A 13,325-nucleotide genomic window follows, 5' to 3' on the forward strand; every position below is an offset into this window, starting at 1 on the left:
CACACTCCTGAAGGTGTTCACCCACAACCACACTCCTGAAGGTGTTCACCCTCAACCACACTCCTGAAGGCACATTCCTTCAGTGTTTGACAACAGCAATCGCTGGAACGTCCTATGAAGTCTCACTGAGTAATCACCACATAACACAACCATCAACTGAACATACACAGGCAATAAATAGATCTCTGAAACACCACAATGATTTATATCTGACCACAGTCTACACTTGGCGGCATATAAGGGTTTTCCTTTATTCAGGTCCTCGTGTGTCAAGGTAATATTAATGATTGGTCGTGAAAAGTGCCTCCCACAATAAAGGCACTTGCTGATTCATGCAGTCTGTGAGAAGTAACTGCGGGCTCCACAGTGCCATGCTCTAAAAACTGTGAGCGACTCTCGTATGTCTCAAGCAGACACATGTTTTGAGCAAGTCAAACAGATTTTGTCTGTGTTGTACTGAAGGGCGCTGATCAGCTCTGGTTGGCAATTGCTCAAAATTCAGCTTTGGGGGCCAGAAAAACAATGCATTAACCATATTAATAATGATTTATCATCTTTTGAAAAATGAAAAATGAAGTGAAGCGGGACCTCCGTTAAACGATTAATCAAGTTTGCGTGGCCGTACCTCTGAAAATACACAGACATGCAGCACTCCACAGCCGGCCTATGTTTATGAAAAAGGTCACCTATAGCTCTTGTTAAATGGACCCGTGAGTGAGTCGACACCCACTGATGTGAGATCATAGGGCAGAAATGTGTTTGCAGCATATTTCGTTAGACTTTCAAACAAAGTGGTCAGTCCCTCTGAACAGTGATGAATTGGAGTCGTTTTGTAAGGGTTTTTAGGAATTATTGTATGCAGCGTCTGCTGGTGGCCTGCTTTATGGTGAAATAAAGACTCCACCAATCACCAGCCACCTGTAGGTCTCTACTTTTTCATCTACTGGATCTCTCTTCTTCTTTTCTTTTTATTTTAAATATATTTTAGGGCATTTCTGCTTTTATTGGGATAGAGAGATAGTAGAGATTGACAGGAAGGACGGGTGAGAGAGAGGAGGGATGACATGCAGGACATGTCGATGGCCGGAATCGAACCAGGGACCTTGCGACGATACGGTACGCGCCTTAGTGTGCTACGCCGCTGAGCTCCCCTACTGGATCTCTCTTTGCACCAGCATTCCGTGTAGCCCATAGCAACAGGTATTCCGTTTGTATGTACCCTCACAGCCATGCAGTGGCATGTCCAAAAGCCAAGTACCACAGCAGCACCAAGCCGTCACAACTCAAAACGTTTACTTTTGAAAAAATGCTGACATGGCAGGTTGAAGAGTTGAGATGGTACGATAAGAAAGTGAGTCATATAGGCAGAGCCAGACGTCAGACATCGCCCACAGCTCCCTCCGACCTGTCGCTGACCTAACAGACGTCGTATTGCGAAACGTAACATCATTGCGGAATATTCAGACGGTCGTTGACCAAGAGAAGTAGGATCAAAAACAGTTGATGAAACCAGGGGGGGGGGGTCGTCTCATGGTGGCATTCACGCACTGGACTGTCCTGTAAGATTAATCCTAGTCCATATTAAAGTAATACACTCCGCAAAGAGAAACTTTGTCCCACATCTGCTTCCTTTTCCGTGCAGTTCAAGGACAATCATGGTGTTTATGACACTTCTTCAAACATCATAGTTCCAGCTGCTGACACGGAGCGTGGGAGGCAAAAACGTCACGACATTGTGGACGGGAAGAGAGAAGAGAGGGGAAATGTTTACATCTGAGTCGGGAGATGATCGCTCTTGTCAAACTTAAACAATGCACCTCTCTCACAGCTGTCTTCTTCTCTCCCTTTTCCCTCCCTTTCTCTTTCTTTCTCCCTGTCTATTTCTCACTGCCTTCCCCTCCTTCTCTCTCTCTCTCTCTCTCGCCTTGTACCCCTCCCCCCTGCTCTCTCCTCCTTCCCCTTCTCCCTACCTCTCCCTGTGCAGTACTAAAAACCAACCCTTCAACATGGCCAAGCAAGTCAACGCAAATTCAAGTCAGCCTTGAGGAAACAGCAAATGACACTTAACTAAATGAGGCTTATCTGTTTGATCAGTGTCAATAGGAGCCATTCATGCCCTGGGTGACCCGGGGCCTCTGCTTCCTGTTACAGTGGCCACTGGGGCATTAGCAGGAACACAGGCAGCACTGGTCTCTCCTCCATCTACCACAGAGACACAGGCAGCACTGGTCTCTCCTCCATCTACCACAGAGGCACAGGCAGCACTGGTCTCTCCTCCATCTACCACAGAGGCACAGGCAGCACTGGTCTCTCCTCCGTCTACCACAGAGGCACAGGCAGCACTGGTCTCTCCTCCATCTACCACAGAGGCACAGGCAGCACTGGTCTCTCCTCCATCTACCACAGAGGCACAGGCAGCACTGGTCTCTCCTCCATCTACCACAGAGGCACAGGCAGCACTGGTCTCTCCTCCATCTACCACAGAGGCACAGGCAGCACTGGTCTCTCCTCCATCTACCACAGAGGCACAGGCAGCACTGGTCTCTCCTCCATCTACCACAGAGGCATAGGCAGCACTGGTCTCTCCTCCATCTACCACAGAGGCATAGGCAGCACTGGTCTCTCCTCCATCTACCACAGAGGCACAGGCAGCACTGGTCTCTCCTCCATCTACCACAGAGGCACAGGCAGCACTGGTCTCTCCTCCATCTACCACAGAGGCACAGGCAGCACTGGTCTCTCCTCCATCTACCACAGAGGCACAGGCAGCACTGGTCTCTCCTCCATCTACCACAGAGGCACAGGCAGCACTGGTCTCTCCTCCATCTACCACAGAGGCACAGGCAGCACTGGTCTCTCCTCCATCTACCACAGAGGCACAGGCAGCACTGGTCTCTCCTCCATCTACCACAGAGGCACAGGCAGCACTGGTCTCTCCTCCATCTACCACAGAGGCACAGGCAGCACTGGTCTCTCCTCCATCTACCACAGAGGCACAGGCAGCACTGGTCTCTCCTCCATCTACCACAGAGACATAGGCAGCACTGGTCTCTCCTCCATCTACCACAGAGGCACAGGCAGCACTGGTCTCTCCTCCATCTACCACAGAGGCACAGGCAGCACTGGTCTCTCCTCCATCTACCACAGAGGCACAGGCAGCACTGGTCTCTCCTCCATCTACCACAGAGACATAGGCAGCACTGGTCTCTCCTCCATCTACCACAGAGGCATAGGCAGCACTGGTCTCTCCTCCATCTACCACAGAGGCACAGGCAGCACTGGTCTCTCCTCCATCTACCACAGAGACATAGGCAGCACTGGTCTCTCCTCCATCTACCACAGAGGCATAGGCAGCACTGGTCTCTCCTCCATCTACCACAGAGACATAGGCAGCACTGGCCCTGGCCAAAACCCTTCCTGAATACTTCTGACATATTGTATTTGTTTTCCTAATATTCACATTTTGCATTTCACTCTAAACATGAATGTACAGTGCCTTCGGAAGTGTTCAGACCCCTTCACTTTTTCCACATTTTGTTGTGTTATAGACTCAATTTAAAATGGATTAAATTAATAGAATCAATCCACACACAATACCCCAGAATGACAAAGCGAAAACAGGTTTTTAGAAATTTCAGCAAATTTATTAAAATTTAAATGCAAAAATACCTCATGTACATAAGTATTCAGACCCTTTGCTATGGCACTCTTAAAAATAGCTAAAATGCTATTTTGTCATCAACAGATCACTCAATAAGTTGAATTGAGTCCATCTTAATGCAAGGATAATAGTTCATGTAATTTTGGAATGAATATCTTTGTTTTTATAGGGTCTCTGATTTGCATAGGAATCAATTACACATTGTGTAGATCAGGTTGTCATTACAAACTGAGCAAATGGAGAGGAACAAAACTGCTCAGAAATGCGACCCTGAGGCCTACGAAATTGAATGGTGGAGAGGAAAAAGCACAGTCGATGGGACATCATCCCAGTCACTATACATAATTGGTCTATAACCACAGGCCAAAAAGAATCCCTTAATGGAAAAGATTAATTTAAGATTAATCTCATATCCATAATTGTGTTTGCAGCAATGAATTCAAGTGATACAGCAAAGAAAGTGGCTGAAAATGTGTTTATTTGGTTTTACAACAAAGCATTAAGTTTGTTGGAAATCCAGTACATGCAATGCAGTTTCTGCACCATGTCTCGTGTGAAGAATAGTGGCAGCTGCATCAAGTTATGGGTATGTTTGTCACTGGCAGGGACTGGGGAGTTTGTCAGGATCAAGAGAAAATCATGAAATTTGCTGAGTTGGTAGTGACATCATAATCTACACAGTGTGTAACTGATTCCTATGCAAATCAGAGACCCTATAAAAACAAAGATATTAATTCCAAAATTACATGAACTATTATCCTTGCATTAAGATGGACTCAATTGTGTGTCATAGCAAAGGGTCTGAATACGGTAATTCTGTGTTTAAATTTTAATACATTGACTGAAATTTCAAAAAACGTGTTTTCACTTTGTCATTCTCGGGTATTGTGTGTGGATCGATGGCTAATTCTTTTAAGTCTATAACACAACAAAATGTGGAAAAAGTGAAGGGGTCTAAATACTTTCTACACTGTATCTGATTGGGGGAGGCACCTAGAAGAGGAGAAGAGAGGAGAGGATTTCAGATGAGTTCAACAACTCTGTCTACAGTGCTATTGTATAGAGTAGATACAATCTCTGCCAGTGGTTTTGTGATATTGTCTGTTAACACTTCCCCCAGTGGGTGACCTCCCGTTGGCAGCTGCAGGCGGCTCAGCTAAGGCAGCAGTTTCTTCAGGCTTCAGCACAAGCTGGCTGGCTGTTTGGACTACGGGGCGGGACTGGTGCCACCACAAACACACCGAGCCCCACGCTGCACCGAAATGGCTGCCCTCTTATTTTTCTTACTGAGCTGCAAACACTTGAAATGATGACCCTACAGCTCGAGTCTCCGATGCAGGTTTGAGTGGGTGTAATGACTCCTGCTCTGGCTGTCTCTCTGGTTGCGGCCGTGTCTTTCTGGGGGCGCAGGACAGCATGCTTCCACGCACCGTTACCTCCTTGTCAAGCTCCAGGTCATGCAGAGTTGGCACTTCAGCACCGGCTGTACTGGATGGTATAAACAACATTTATAATGTGAAGATTCCTCCCTGCAGCCAGGATCTGAAACCAACCAACATCAGGCTCACTGGCTTCATTTCCAAACCTGGGGGAAAAGAAAGTATTTGACGTGTGCTTGATTTAGCTTGGTTTAGCTTGGAGTTACAGGAAGTATTTGAACATTTTCAGTGTACGTATTTGACCTGGGCTTGCTCATTTCCCCATACGCAGACATATGGATGGGGAGAATATACAGAGATGAAGTTCGTTAGAAGTTTAAACAATACAGAATCAACAGCGCTTTGGTCAAATGTTAATTTTCTTTGGTCATATCAAATATCTCTTTCCTGCAGTCAGGGAATGCTGGATAGAGGGCTCACTGGCTCTGCTGCAAGAGACAAAACCAGCCAAAGTCAACACACAACGTGTGGAATGTGACTACAGGCATACCTTGTTGTGAACAAACCTGTCAATCACAGAGGGTCTGTGCTTATTTATCATAAGATGTTGGCCAAGGAGAACACTGGGGATTATCAAGTCATGAAAGGATTTCAGTTAATAAACTGACAGTCTTAGAAAGGATCCTAAGAGTTTGCTTTTATACAATGCTACAGGCTTTTGTTTAATGATTCTATAATGTGCAAGGTAGTGTGCGTGCGTGCGTGCGTGCGTGCGTGCCTGCCTGCCTGCCTGCCTGCCTGCCTGCCTGCCTGCCTGTCTGTGTGTGCGTGCCTGCGTGCGTGTGTGTGTGTGCGTGCATGCGTTTGTTCCTGTAGAAGGTGGTATTGGCTCTGGCCCCTAAAGACTGTGTGAAGCTGTCAAAAGTTGATCTTTCCTTCTTTTCATCTCAGCATCAAACGGAAAAAGGAGAAGTTGACCGAAAACTCGTCATACTGTAAAGATTAGTTCTGTCACCAATTGCTCGTAGCGCCCCTGAACCAGAGACATGCTGTTCAGAGCTTCGACTCCCAGGCTGTCACAGGGCACAGCATTTTAAGAAACTGCAAATGGTAATTAGGAACATTAAATGCAACCCATAATTGTGCAGAAAATCTCTGGTAAACAAAGAGTATCCAAATATCAATTACTGCTCCACAATCGCATTATATAGCAATAAATCTCTTCACACTTCTTGATGACTAACAGTTAACAGAGTAATGTTTTTGGCAAAAAACGACATGATTAGTTGCCACAATTATAGCCAACCATTTATGAGAGGCCAATTAGAGAGAGCCTTCAGACTCCAGTTATTCTGTTCTTTATATAGTAAGTATATAATATACAATTTGAGAATCAATACTAACATTACTAACATACTAAGAGGTCTTTAGGAGGGGCAGTTAAGATCAAGACCCGCCTCACCTCTTCCATTCATTTCACCTCAGGCCAGAGACGTTGAGTGGCCTCTTGTTGATTTAACTGTCACTTGTCCTCTGGTCGTTATGGATACTGTATTAATACTGTAGCAGCACTGACAGATAGGCAGCTTCACGGTGGCGCTAACGTATGGTTCCACAGCGACACCCTCCAGTCTATGGCCTTGACCGCTGAAAACATGTTTATGTGTGAAAACTAGACTTTTTATAATATGTTTTTAGGGCATTTCTGCTTTTATTGGGATAGAGACAGTAGAGATTGGTAGGAAGGATGGGTGAGAGAGAGGAGGGATGACATGCAAGATATGTCGAGGGTCGGAATCGAACCAGGAACCTTGTGATTATGTGGTAAGCGCATTAGTGTGCTACGTCACTAAGCACCCCTGTGTGAAAGCTATTTACGTCCAACATCTATTGTTGGATATACTGTGTATGCTATGAAATCATGCACCTTTACAGAGTGTTTTGGTGTGTATCTATGATCATAATTGCATAGGGCTAATGTGGGTGAATGGCAGTATTTTCAATATTGACTGTTCATTTCTGGAGTGTTTTTTGTTCGGTGGAGTTTGGGGCCGAGAAAAATCTCAGCTTCCTGGCACAGGCGGTGTCTACACTGACCAATATTGATTTTGACATTAAAATAATATCACTGTTGACGAATACCTATCCAAAACATATTAAAAAATACCCAAATAATTTGCCCAAATTTTTATATCAGAGCTAAATATTAATGTTAGGCGTAAATGTGTCAGTTCATTGATGCTGGGGAATTTATGGGAGGTTATGGGCAGAAACCTCAGTTGGAAACAGTGTGCGCAGACGTTCAGCGCCCCACCTGTTCCACCTGCCCCCACCAGAATGGTTCCGCTTTCACAGGTAATTCAATCTGTTATTTCTCTGGGTCTCTGTTTACACGAGAACTGCCCAACTTAAAGATGTCTGAAACTAAGGAATGAGCCAGAACTAACTCTTGTGTGGCTTGTTGCTCCAAAACGACTAAAACTGCACCTCTGTCCGTACAACCACAGACGTACTGCACATCAGGTAAAACACCTTAAAGCAACAACTGTTTGTTTTGGCTACAAGTGAGAGGTTAACAACCAAAGGGGCCACACATCTTTCAGTGTGACCGCTGGTTCCGCTGGTCTGTATTGTTAGCCTTCAGCGTCTGCTTGTCAATCTGCACGTCGCACAAGCAAACAAACGACAGGAGGCAGCTGTACGTGTGAGCTGCAGCCCTGACAGCCTACAGTAGCCAAATGAAGTCCCTACCTACTGTAACCAAGGTAAGCTATGGTTAATTTACTACAACCAAGGAGACGGAATCAACACGGTAACTCTTTCGTTATTTCAGCTTTCACAAGCTTAAAGTCAGACAAACAAAAGTAGATTTTTTAAATTAAATTAAATGACGTTCCCTTTCAATCATTGAAGATAGAGAGAATAGACAACAATAAACGTGTGAAGTTTGCGATGCACTGTCAGAATTGATTTACCTATACTGCAGAATATTTGTGTTTATAATTTGCAGTACACTACAGTACATAGTGTACGATCAACAGTACATGATGATCTTGGGGGCTGTGTACAATCGCCTCTTCAAGTAATTGATGACTTCACACAAAAGGGTCGCCAGTTAAAATGTCATTTAAAGACGTTCAAACCAACCTCTACCCCACACTCAGCGTTTAACCTCCACCATAGATCTGTACTACATATGTTCACCCGAACATTCTCTCAATAAATTAGCTTGAGATATGAGTGAATGCTGAAAAAACAGAGCCTTTAGCTCTTGAAACCAGACACTTTGAGGTGTGATATACAACTGGCTTGTTTCTAGAAGTCTCCGTGTAATTGCTTAAGTGAGGGAAAAAGCTGTGGGTTCAGCGTGGATGGGGGAGTCTGCACAAAAGGTCCTTTCAGGTAGCTGAGTGTATTTCAGTGGCAGTGCTGTCAGATTATAGACAGGAAACTGTTAAGATAAAACCGTATGAATAGTCTGACTATGACGCTGAAGGGGAGAGAGGGGGAGAGAGGCGGAGGAGAGAAAGAGAGGGAGAGAGGGAGGGAGAGAGAGAGAGAGAGACGGAGAGAGAGAGAGAGAGAGAGAGAGAGAGAGAGAGAGATGTGTCCAGAGGAGTGGTGATCAGAACCTACAAAATGTTCTTCTCCTCTATCTGTACTTTTCACACATTGTAGGGGACTAAACCTCTATTGTTTGCACTTGACCTGACCTCATTTAAAGAAAAGGTTTGAAAATGATGAATAATAAACCAATTTGATATACTATTTCTACATTCTACTCTACATTTCACACAAAGCTTTCTTCAATGCTGCAAACCTTATGCTTCTTTAAAACCCCCTCTTCTTGGGTCATAGGTCATATTTGAACTGTATGACCCAATAACCACAACCTGTCTCAGGCTTCAGTCTAGAGCCATTCTGCGTCCCTCACATTTTGTTTGATTCTGTAAAATACTTAACATGTGACTGTTAATTGCTTGTGCATTGGATAAAACAACCTATGCCATTAAAACACACTTTGAAGATCAGGGGAAGGGTTCCTCTTATAATGATCTCTGCAACATTTGCAACAAAAACACGTAATTATGGGGCAATCAAGAGACCGTACGTCCACCTAAACAACGTATGTTGATTTAAACCCACTGAGGGACCCAGAATTACAGTTTCAACAAGGTGGAGAGGAGAGGAGAGAAGAGGAGAGAGGAGGAGAGGAGAGGAGAGGAGAAGAGAGGAGAGAAGAGGAGAGAAGAGAAGAGGAGAAGAGAAGAGAAGAGGAGAGGAGAAGAGGAGAGGAGAGGAGAGGAGAGGAGAAGAGGAGAGGAGAGGAGAGGAGAAGAGGAGAGGAGAGGAGAGGAGAGGAGGAGAGGAGAGGAGAATATGAGATGAGAGGCTGTGGAGGGGTGGAGGAGTGGAGGGGTGGAGGAGTGGAGGTCAGGGAAGCTCTAAGTCATCCAGCCTCTCCACTTCAAGGCCCCAGGTTGAAAGGTTTGCAGGCAGCATCCTGTACAAACACAGAGCCCTTCTCTCAAGCCACGCACAGTTTCATCTACGCCGCGACTCTATATAAAGTTTATAGTCTCTGTATACATCCTGGGGACTGAGCAAACACAAATGTTTCTCTGAGGAGAAAACACCAATAAAACACTTAAGTAAAAGCTAAACAAAAAAACGTGAGAAGACATTGCAGCAGTTACTCCTCAGGTTAGGGCTGAGAGCTTGATTCATGCACCCTTAACAGAACACTCCTCAGAATGAGTCACTCAGTGTAATCACGCTCTGAATCAACATAATTAACTGAACATGAGATTTCCAGCCACATTTCCCTTAATGAATGGCAGAGGTGCTGGGTCGAACCAGGCCAATCTGGGCTTCTGCATTCACTTTATTTCTAATGGCTATCATTTGCAACCAAAGCCTAAAACTGTGTAAAAAAACATCAAGACACACTGTTATACTGTTATAGTACTGTTATAGTACTGTTATAGTACTGTTATACTACTTACAGTTCATATTAGTTATCAGAAACTGGGCACATTAAAGAAGTTAAGCATTTTGTGTTGGAGTATGAAACAGTACCTGTTCTGTTATAGTTATTTTAAATTATTCTAATTTCTAGTGTTCATGCCCCAGACCCATTTCACAGCCTCTAGCCTCATTGCCACTTAGCCTTGCACAGCCTACAAAATGTATTGTTCTGCTGTTCTTTTTTGTAAATTTGTAAATTTGTTATTGCTATTTTGTTAATATTTTTGCTGTTTTGTAAATTTCTTGTCAATATTTGCTATTGTTTTTTATGTCCCATGCACCAACCTCACCATGTCAATTTCCTGTATGTGCAAATATACTTGGCCAAATAAAAGAATTCTGATTCTGATCCTGATTCTGATTCCACTTGGTCCTCTGTGTCTCAGTTGGTAGAGCGTGGCGCTCACAACGCTAAGGTGGTGGGTTTGATTCCTGCTGGGACCATATATACTGAAAAATGTACGCACTCACAACTAAATGGCATATATAATTATTATATTATCCACTTGTGGAAAACATTCCTCTCCATTATGATGCAATCAAAAAACAATAACAACAGTTCTAAAAGGTCTATTTCAGGTTAATAAAAATGTTTTACTACAGTAACGATGCCGTTCTTAGAAAGCTTTTACCACTTGACCAATGAACAGTGCAAGGAGGGTTGAACATATGGGATACTACTCAAAAACAAAAGGTCTGAATCAACCGTTGGCATCAACCCTTCTTCTTTAGCCTCTGCAGCCCAGGATACAGTACAGGTCTGAGTAAACAACTCACTTAGATAGCTCCTATGAGTCAGAGGACGGACATGTCCCTGGACAAACTGATTAACCAGTGACCTGCTCTGCTCATCTTCTCTCTGAGTGGGAGTTGTATCAGACGGATAGCGGACTCAGCCAGATACAACACCACTGTGTAGCATCCCAATTCACGCCCTTCTCCCCGGAGAGTGCACTTAGGGCACTGGCCCACATGGATCTAAAAAGCATTGTCTTGAGGGAGGTTCCACCCATTGATGATACATGGCTGACATCAGTCTATTTGTTTTTTTCATTTCATGTGGGAAAGTCCTGTCCTCCAGGGAAACGGGTGGAGAGCTGGGATGTACATCTTCTATCTCGTCATGGCCAACCAGCCAGAGGGGAGCAGGAAGAGGAATCTCTGAGGGTTGTTAGTCCATCTCTTTGGGAGGTGCTGATACTCTCACACACAAGGCCATCAATACTGCCAGATTGTATAGGAGTTATGCATTCTTAGATTAGATTAGAATCCCTACAGTGGCGCACTACTGTATGGGCATCCTGGATAGGCCTACTGACCTTATCCAGCAATTAACCAAATCAAATCAAACCTTTACTTTATGCATTCAGAATACAAACCACTCACTTCTGTAACGGAGTTTTCAAATGCCTCCCTTCACCTCATATCTGAGCATAGAAACAAATTATTCTTTGTCTCTTATTTAGGCTACATAAAAAGAAAATATGTGTTTTGTTTATAATGTATACTGTAAGGTATACCCTGAATATCAAAATTGTCCAATATTATTTCATTTCATGTCAAGAGATCAAAGCAGACAAAACCAAATACAAATGGCCAACGAACTCATAACGTCGATATTTATTATCTCTGTTTATTTGTCTGAAGCATTTGCGCAATCATTTTGTCCTAATAATGATATTAACAATCTATTATTATTATTATTATTATTATTATTATTATTATTATTATTATTATTATTATTATTATTATTATACATATATTCGAATATATCTGTTTTGGGTTTATTTTCAATAAATGAAGCCTATATATGCCCCGCTCTGGGCAACAACTTACCTGCTGCGAGACAAACTGGGAGCAGCAATCGGAAGATCAGTCCACACACCACCTCGGAAGCCATTGCTTTGTGATTTATCAAATATTATCAGACAGCTGCTTTAGGAAGTCTCAACGCAGCAGTCCAGTCCTTTCCAAACTCCAGGTGAGAGCGCATTGTGCCGTCAGCGTCTCCAACATCCTCGGTCCGAATAGCGCCCCTCTCCAGAAGCCATACAGCCGAGAAAAGTTTTCGGACGGCAGCCTCCTCTGTCCTAGTTTCAACACCCCGCATCCGAGACCTCAAACATCTGGAGAACAGCAACTAACACGCGTTACGCGGAGCACACAGTCTTGCAGAAAAAACAACATTGATTTTTTAGACGTTTTTGTAATCTATTTACAGTATCTTGATGACAGTTGCCATGATTGTGGATCAAGGGTAATGTTTGGAAATATTACCAAACTAGCACCACGCTCAACAGAACAGAGAGTTACGAAAAACAATCAACAGAGTTATTCATAATCCAGTCTGGAATAGGCTATTAATTGAAGTTCAGAAATCTTCCCGCTTCTTTATCGTCAATCATCTCGTTTGGTAAAATAAGTTTCTCAAAAGCGTGACTTCGGCTACTCTTGTCTTTATTCAAGTAGCCTCCACAACAACGGGTTGCGCACGCTCCAACTCCAGACCCACATGCACAGCTGTACGCTGCTTTACCTCATATGATTACACTTTTCTCCTCCTCATTGAAAACTTCACAAGACCACCCTGTAACTGACAAATGACTCCACCATTCAGAAGTCGGGCAGGAATTAGGGAATGATGCCTGGTCCCCAATGAGGAGGAGCGGGGTGTGGATTCGGGACGCGGGGCCGGGCTGTGAGCGGGTCCTCTACCGCTCGCCCCTCCCCGGAGAGCGCCGCAGGCGTGGCGGCTGCATTCCAAGCCCTCCTCTGGGTCAGGTAACTCAAACGCTCGCAGATTCCAGGCTGGGGCGAATTTTACAAGACTAACGGGAAGGGGGCCTACAGCAACAGGTTAGGGCCCAGGCGATTAACGAAATAGCCCTCATAGTTTCCCTATCATGTGCTTATCATTTAATTGTGATCACATAGATTGCAATTACTATATTACTTTGACTTCATTACTGTACTTTTGAATACCAGGAAAAAACTAGCTTTGAACGAGCAAACATTGTTTTTCATAAATTATATGATAATTTTAGAATAGCCAAATTAGATTAGATAGCATTTTACATCATTTTAGAGTGCGTCAATAAATCATTGACTACGGTTAAATTGTGATAAATAAGGTTATATGTTAAATCAAAAACACACAACTGAAAGAAAGGATATTCATAGTGTATAACGAATTTGTGTTTGCCTTGTTACAGTAGACCTGCAAATGATAATGTATACAGCAGCGACATCTATCGGGC

General features: G+C 43.9%; 1 protein-coding gene across 1 annotated transcript in view; it reads right to left on the reverse strand.

The window, feature by feature from the left end:
• Positions 1-11,968, reverse strand: part of LOC310813259 (piezo-type mechanosensitive ion channel component 2-like) — a gene marked incomplete at its 5' end in the record, with an annotated part of 95,558 nt that extends 83,590 nt beyond the window's left edge. Inside the window, one exon of the mRNA XM_083682121.1 lies at positions 11,905-11,968. Coding sequence (XP_083538247.1) covers positions 11,905-11,968 — 64 coding nt within the window. The remainder of the gene's footprint in view (positions 1-11,904) is intronic.
• Between the last annotated feature and the right edge of the window lie 1,357 nt (positions 11,969-13,325).

Source organism: Argentina silus (assembly GCF_951799395.1).
Source record: "Argentina silus genome assembly, chromosome: 1".
Classification (NCBI taxonomy): Eukaryota; Metazoa; Chordata; class Actinopteri; order Argentiniformes; family Argentinidae; genus Argentina; species Argentina silus.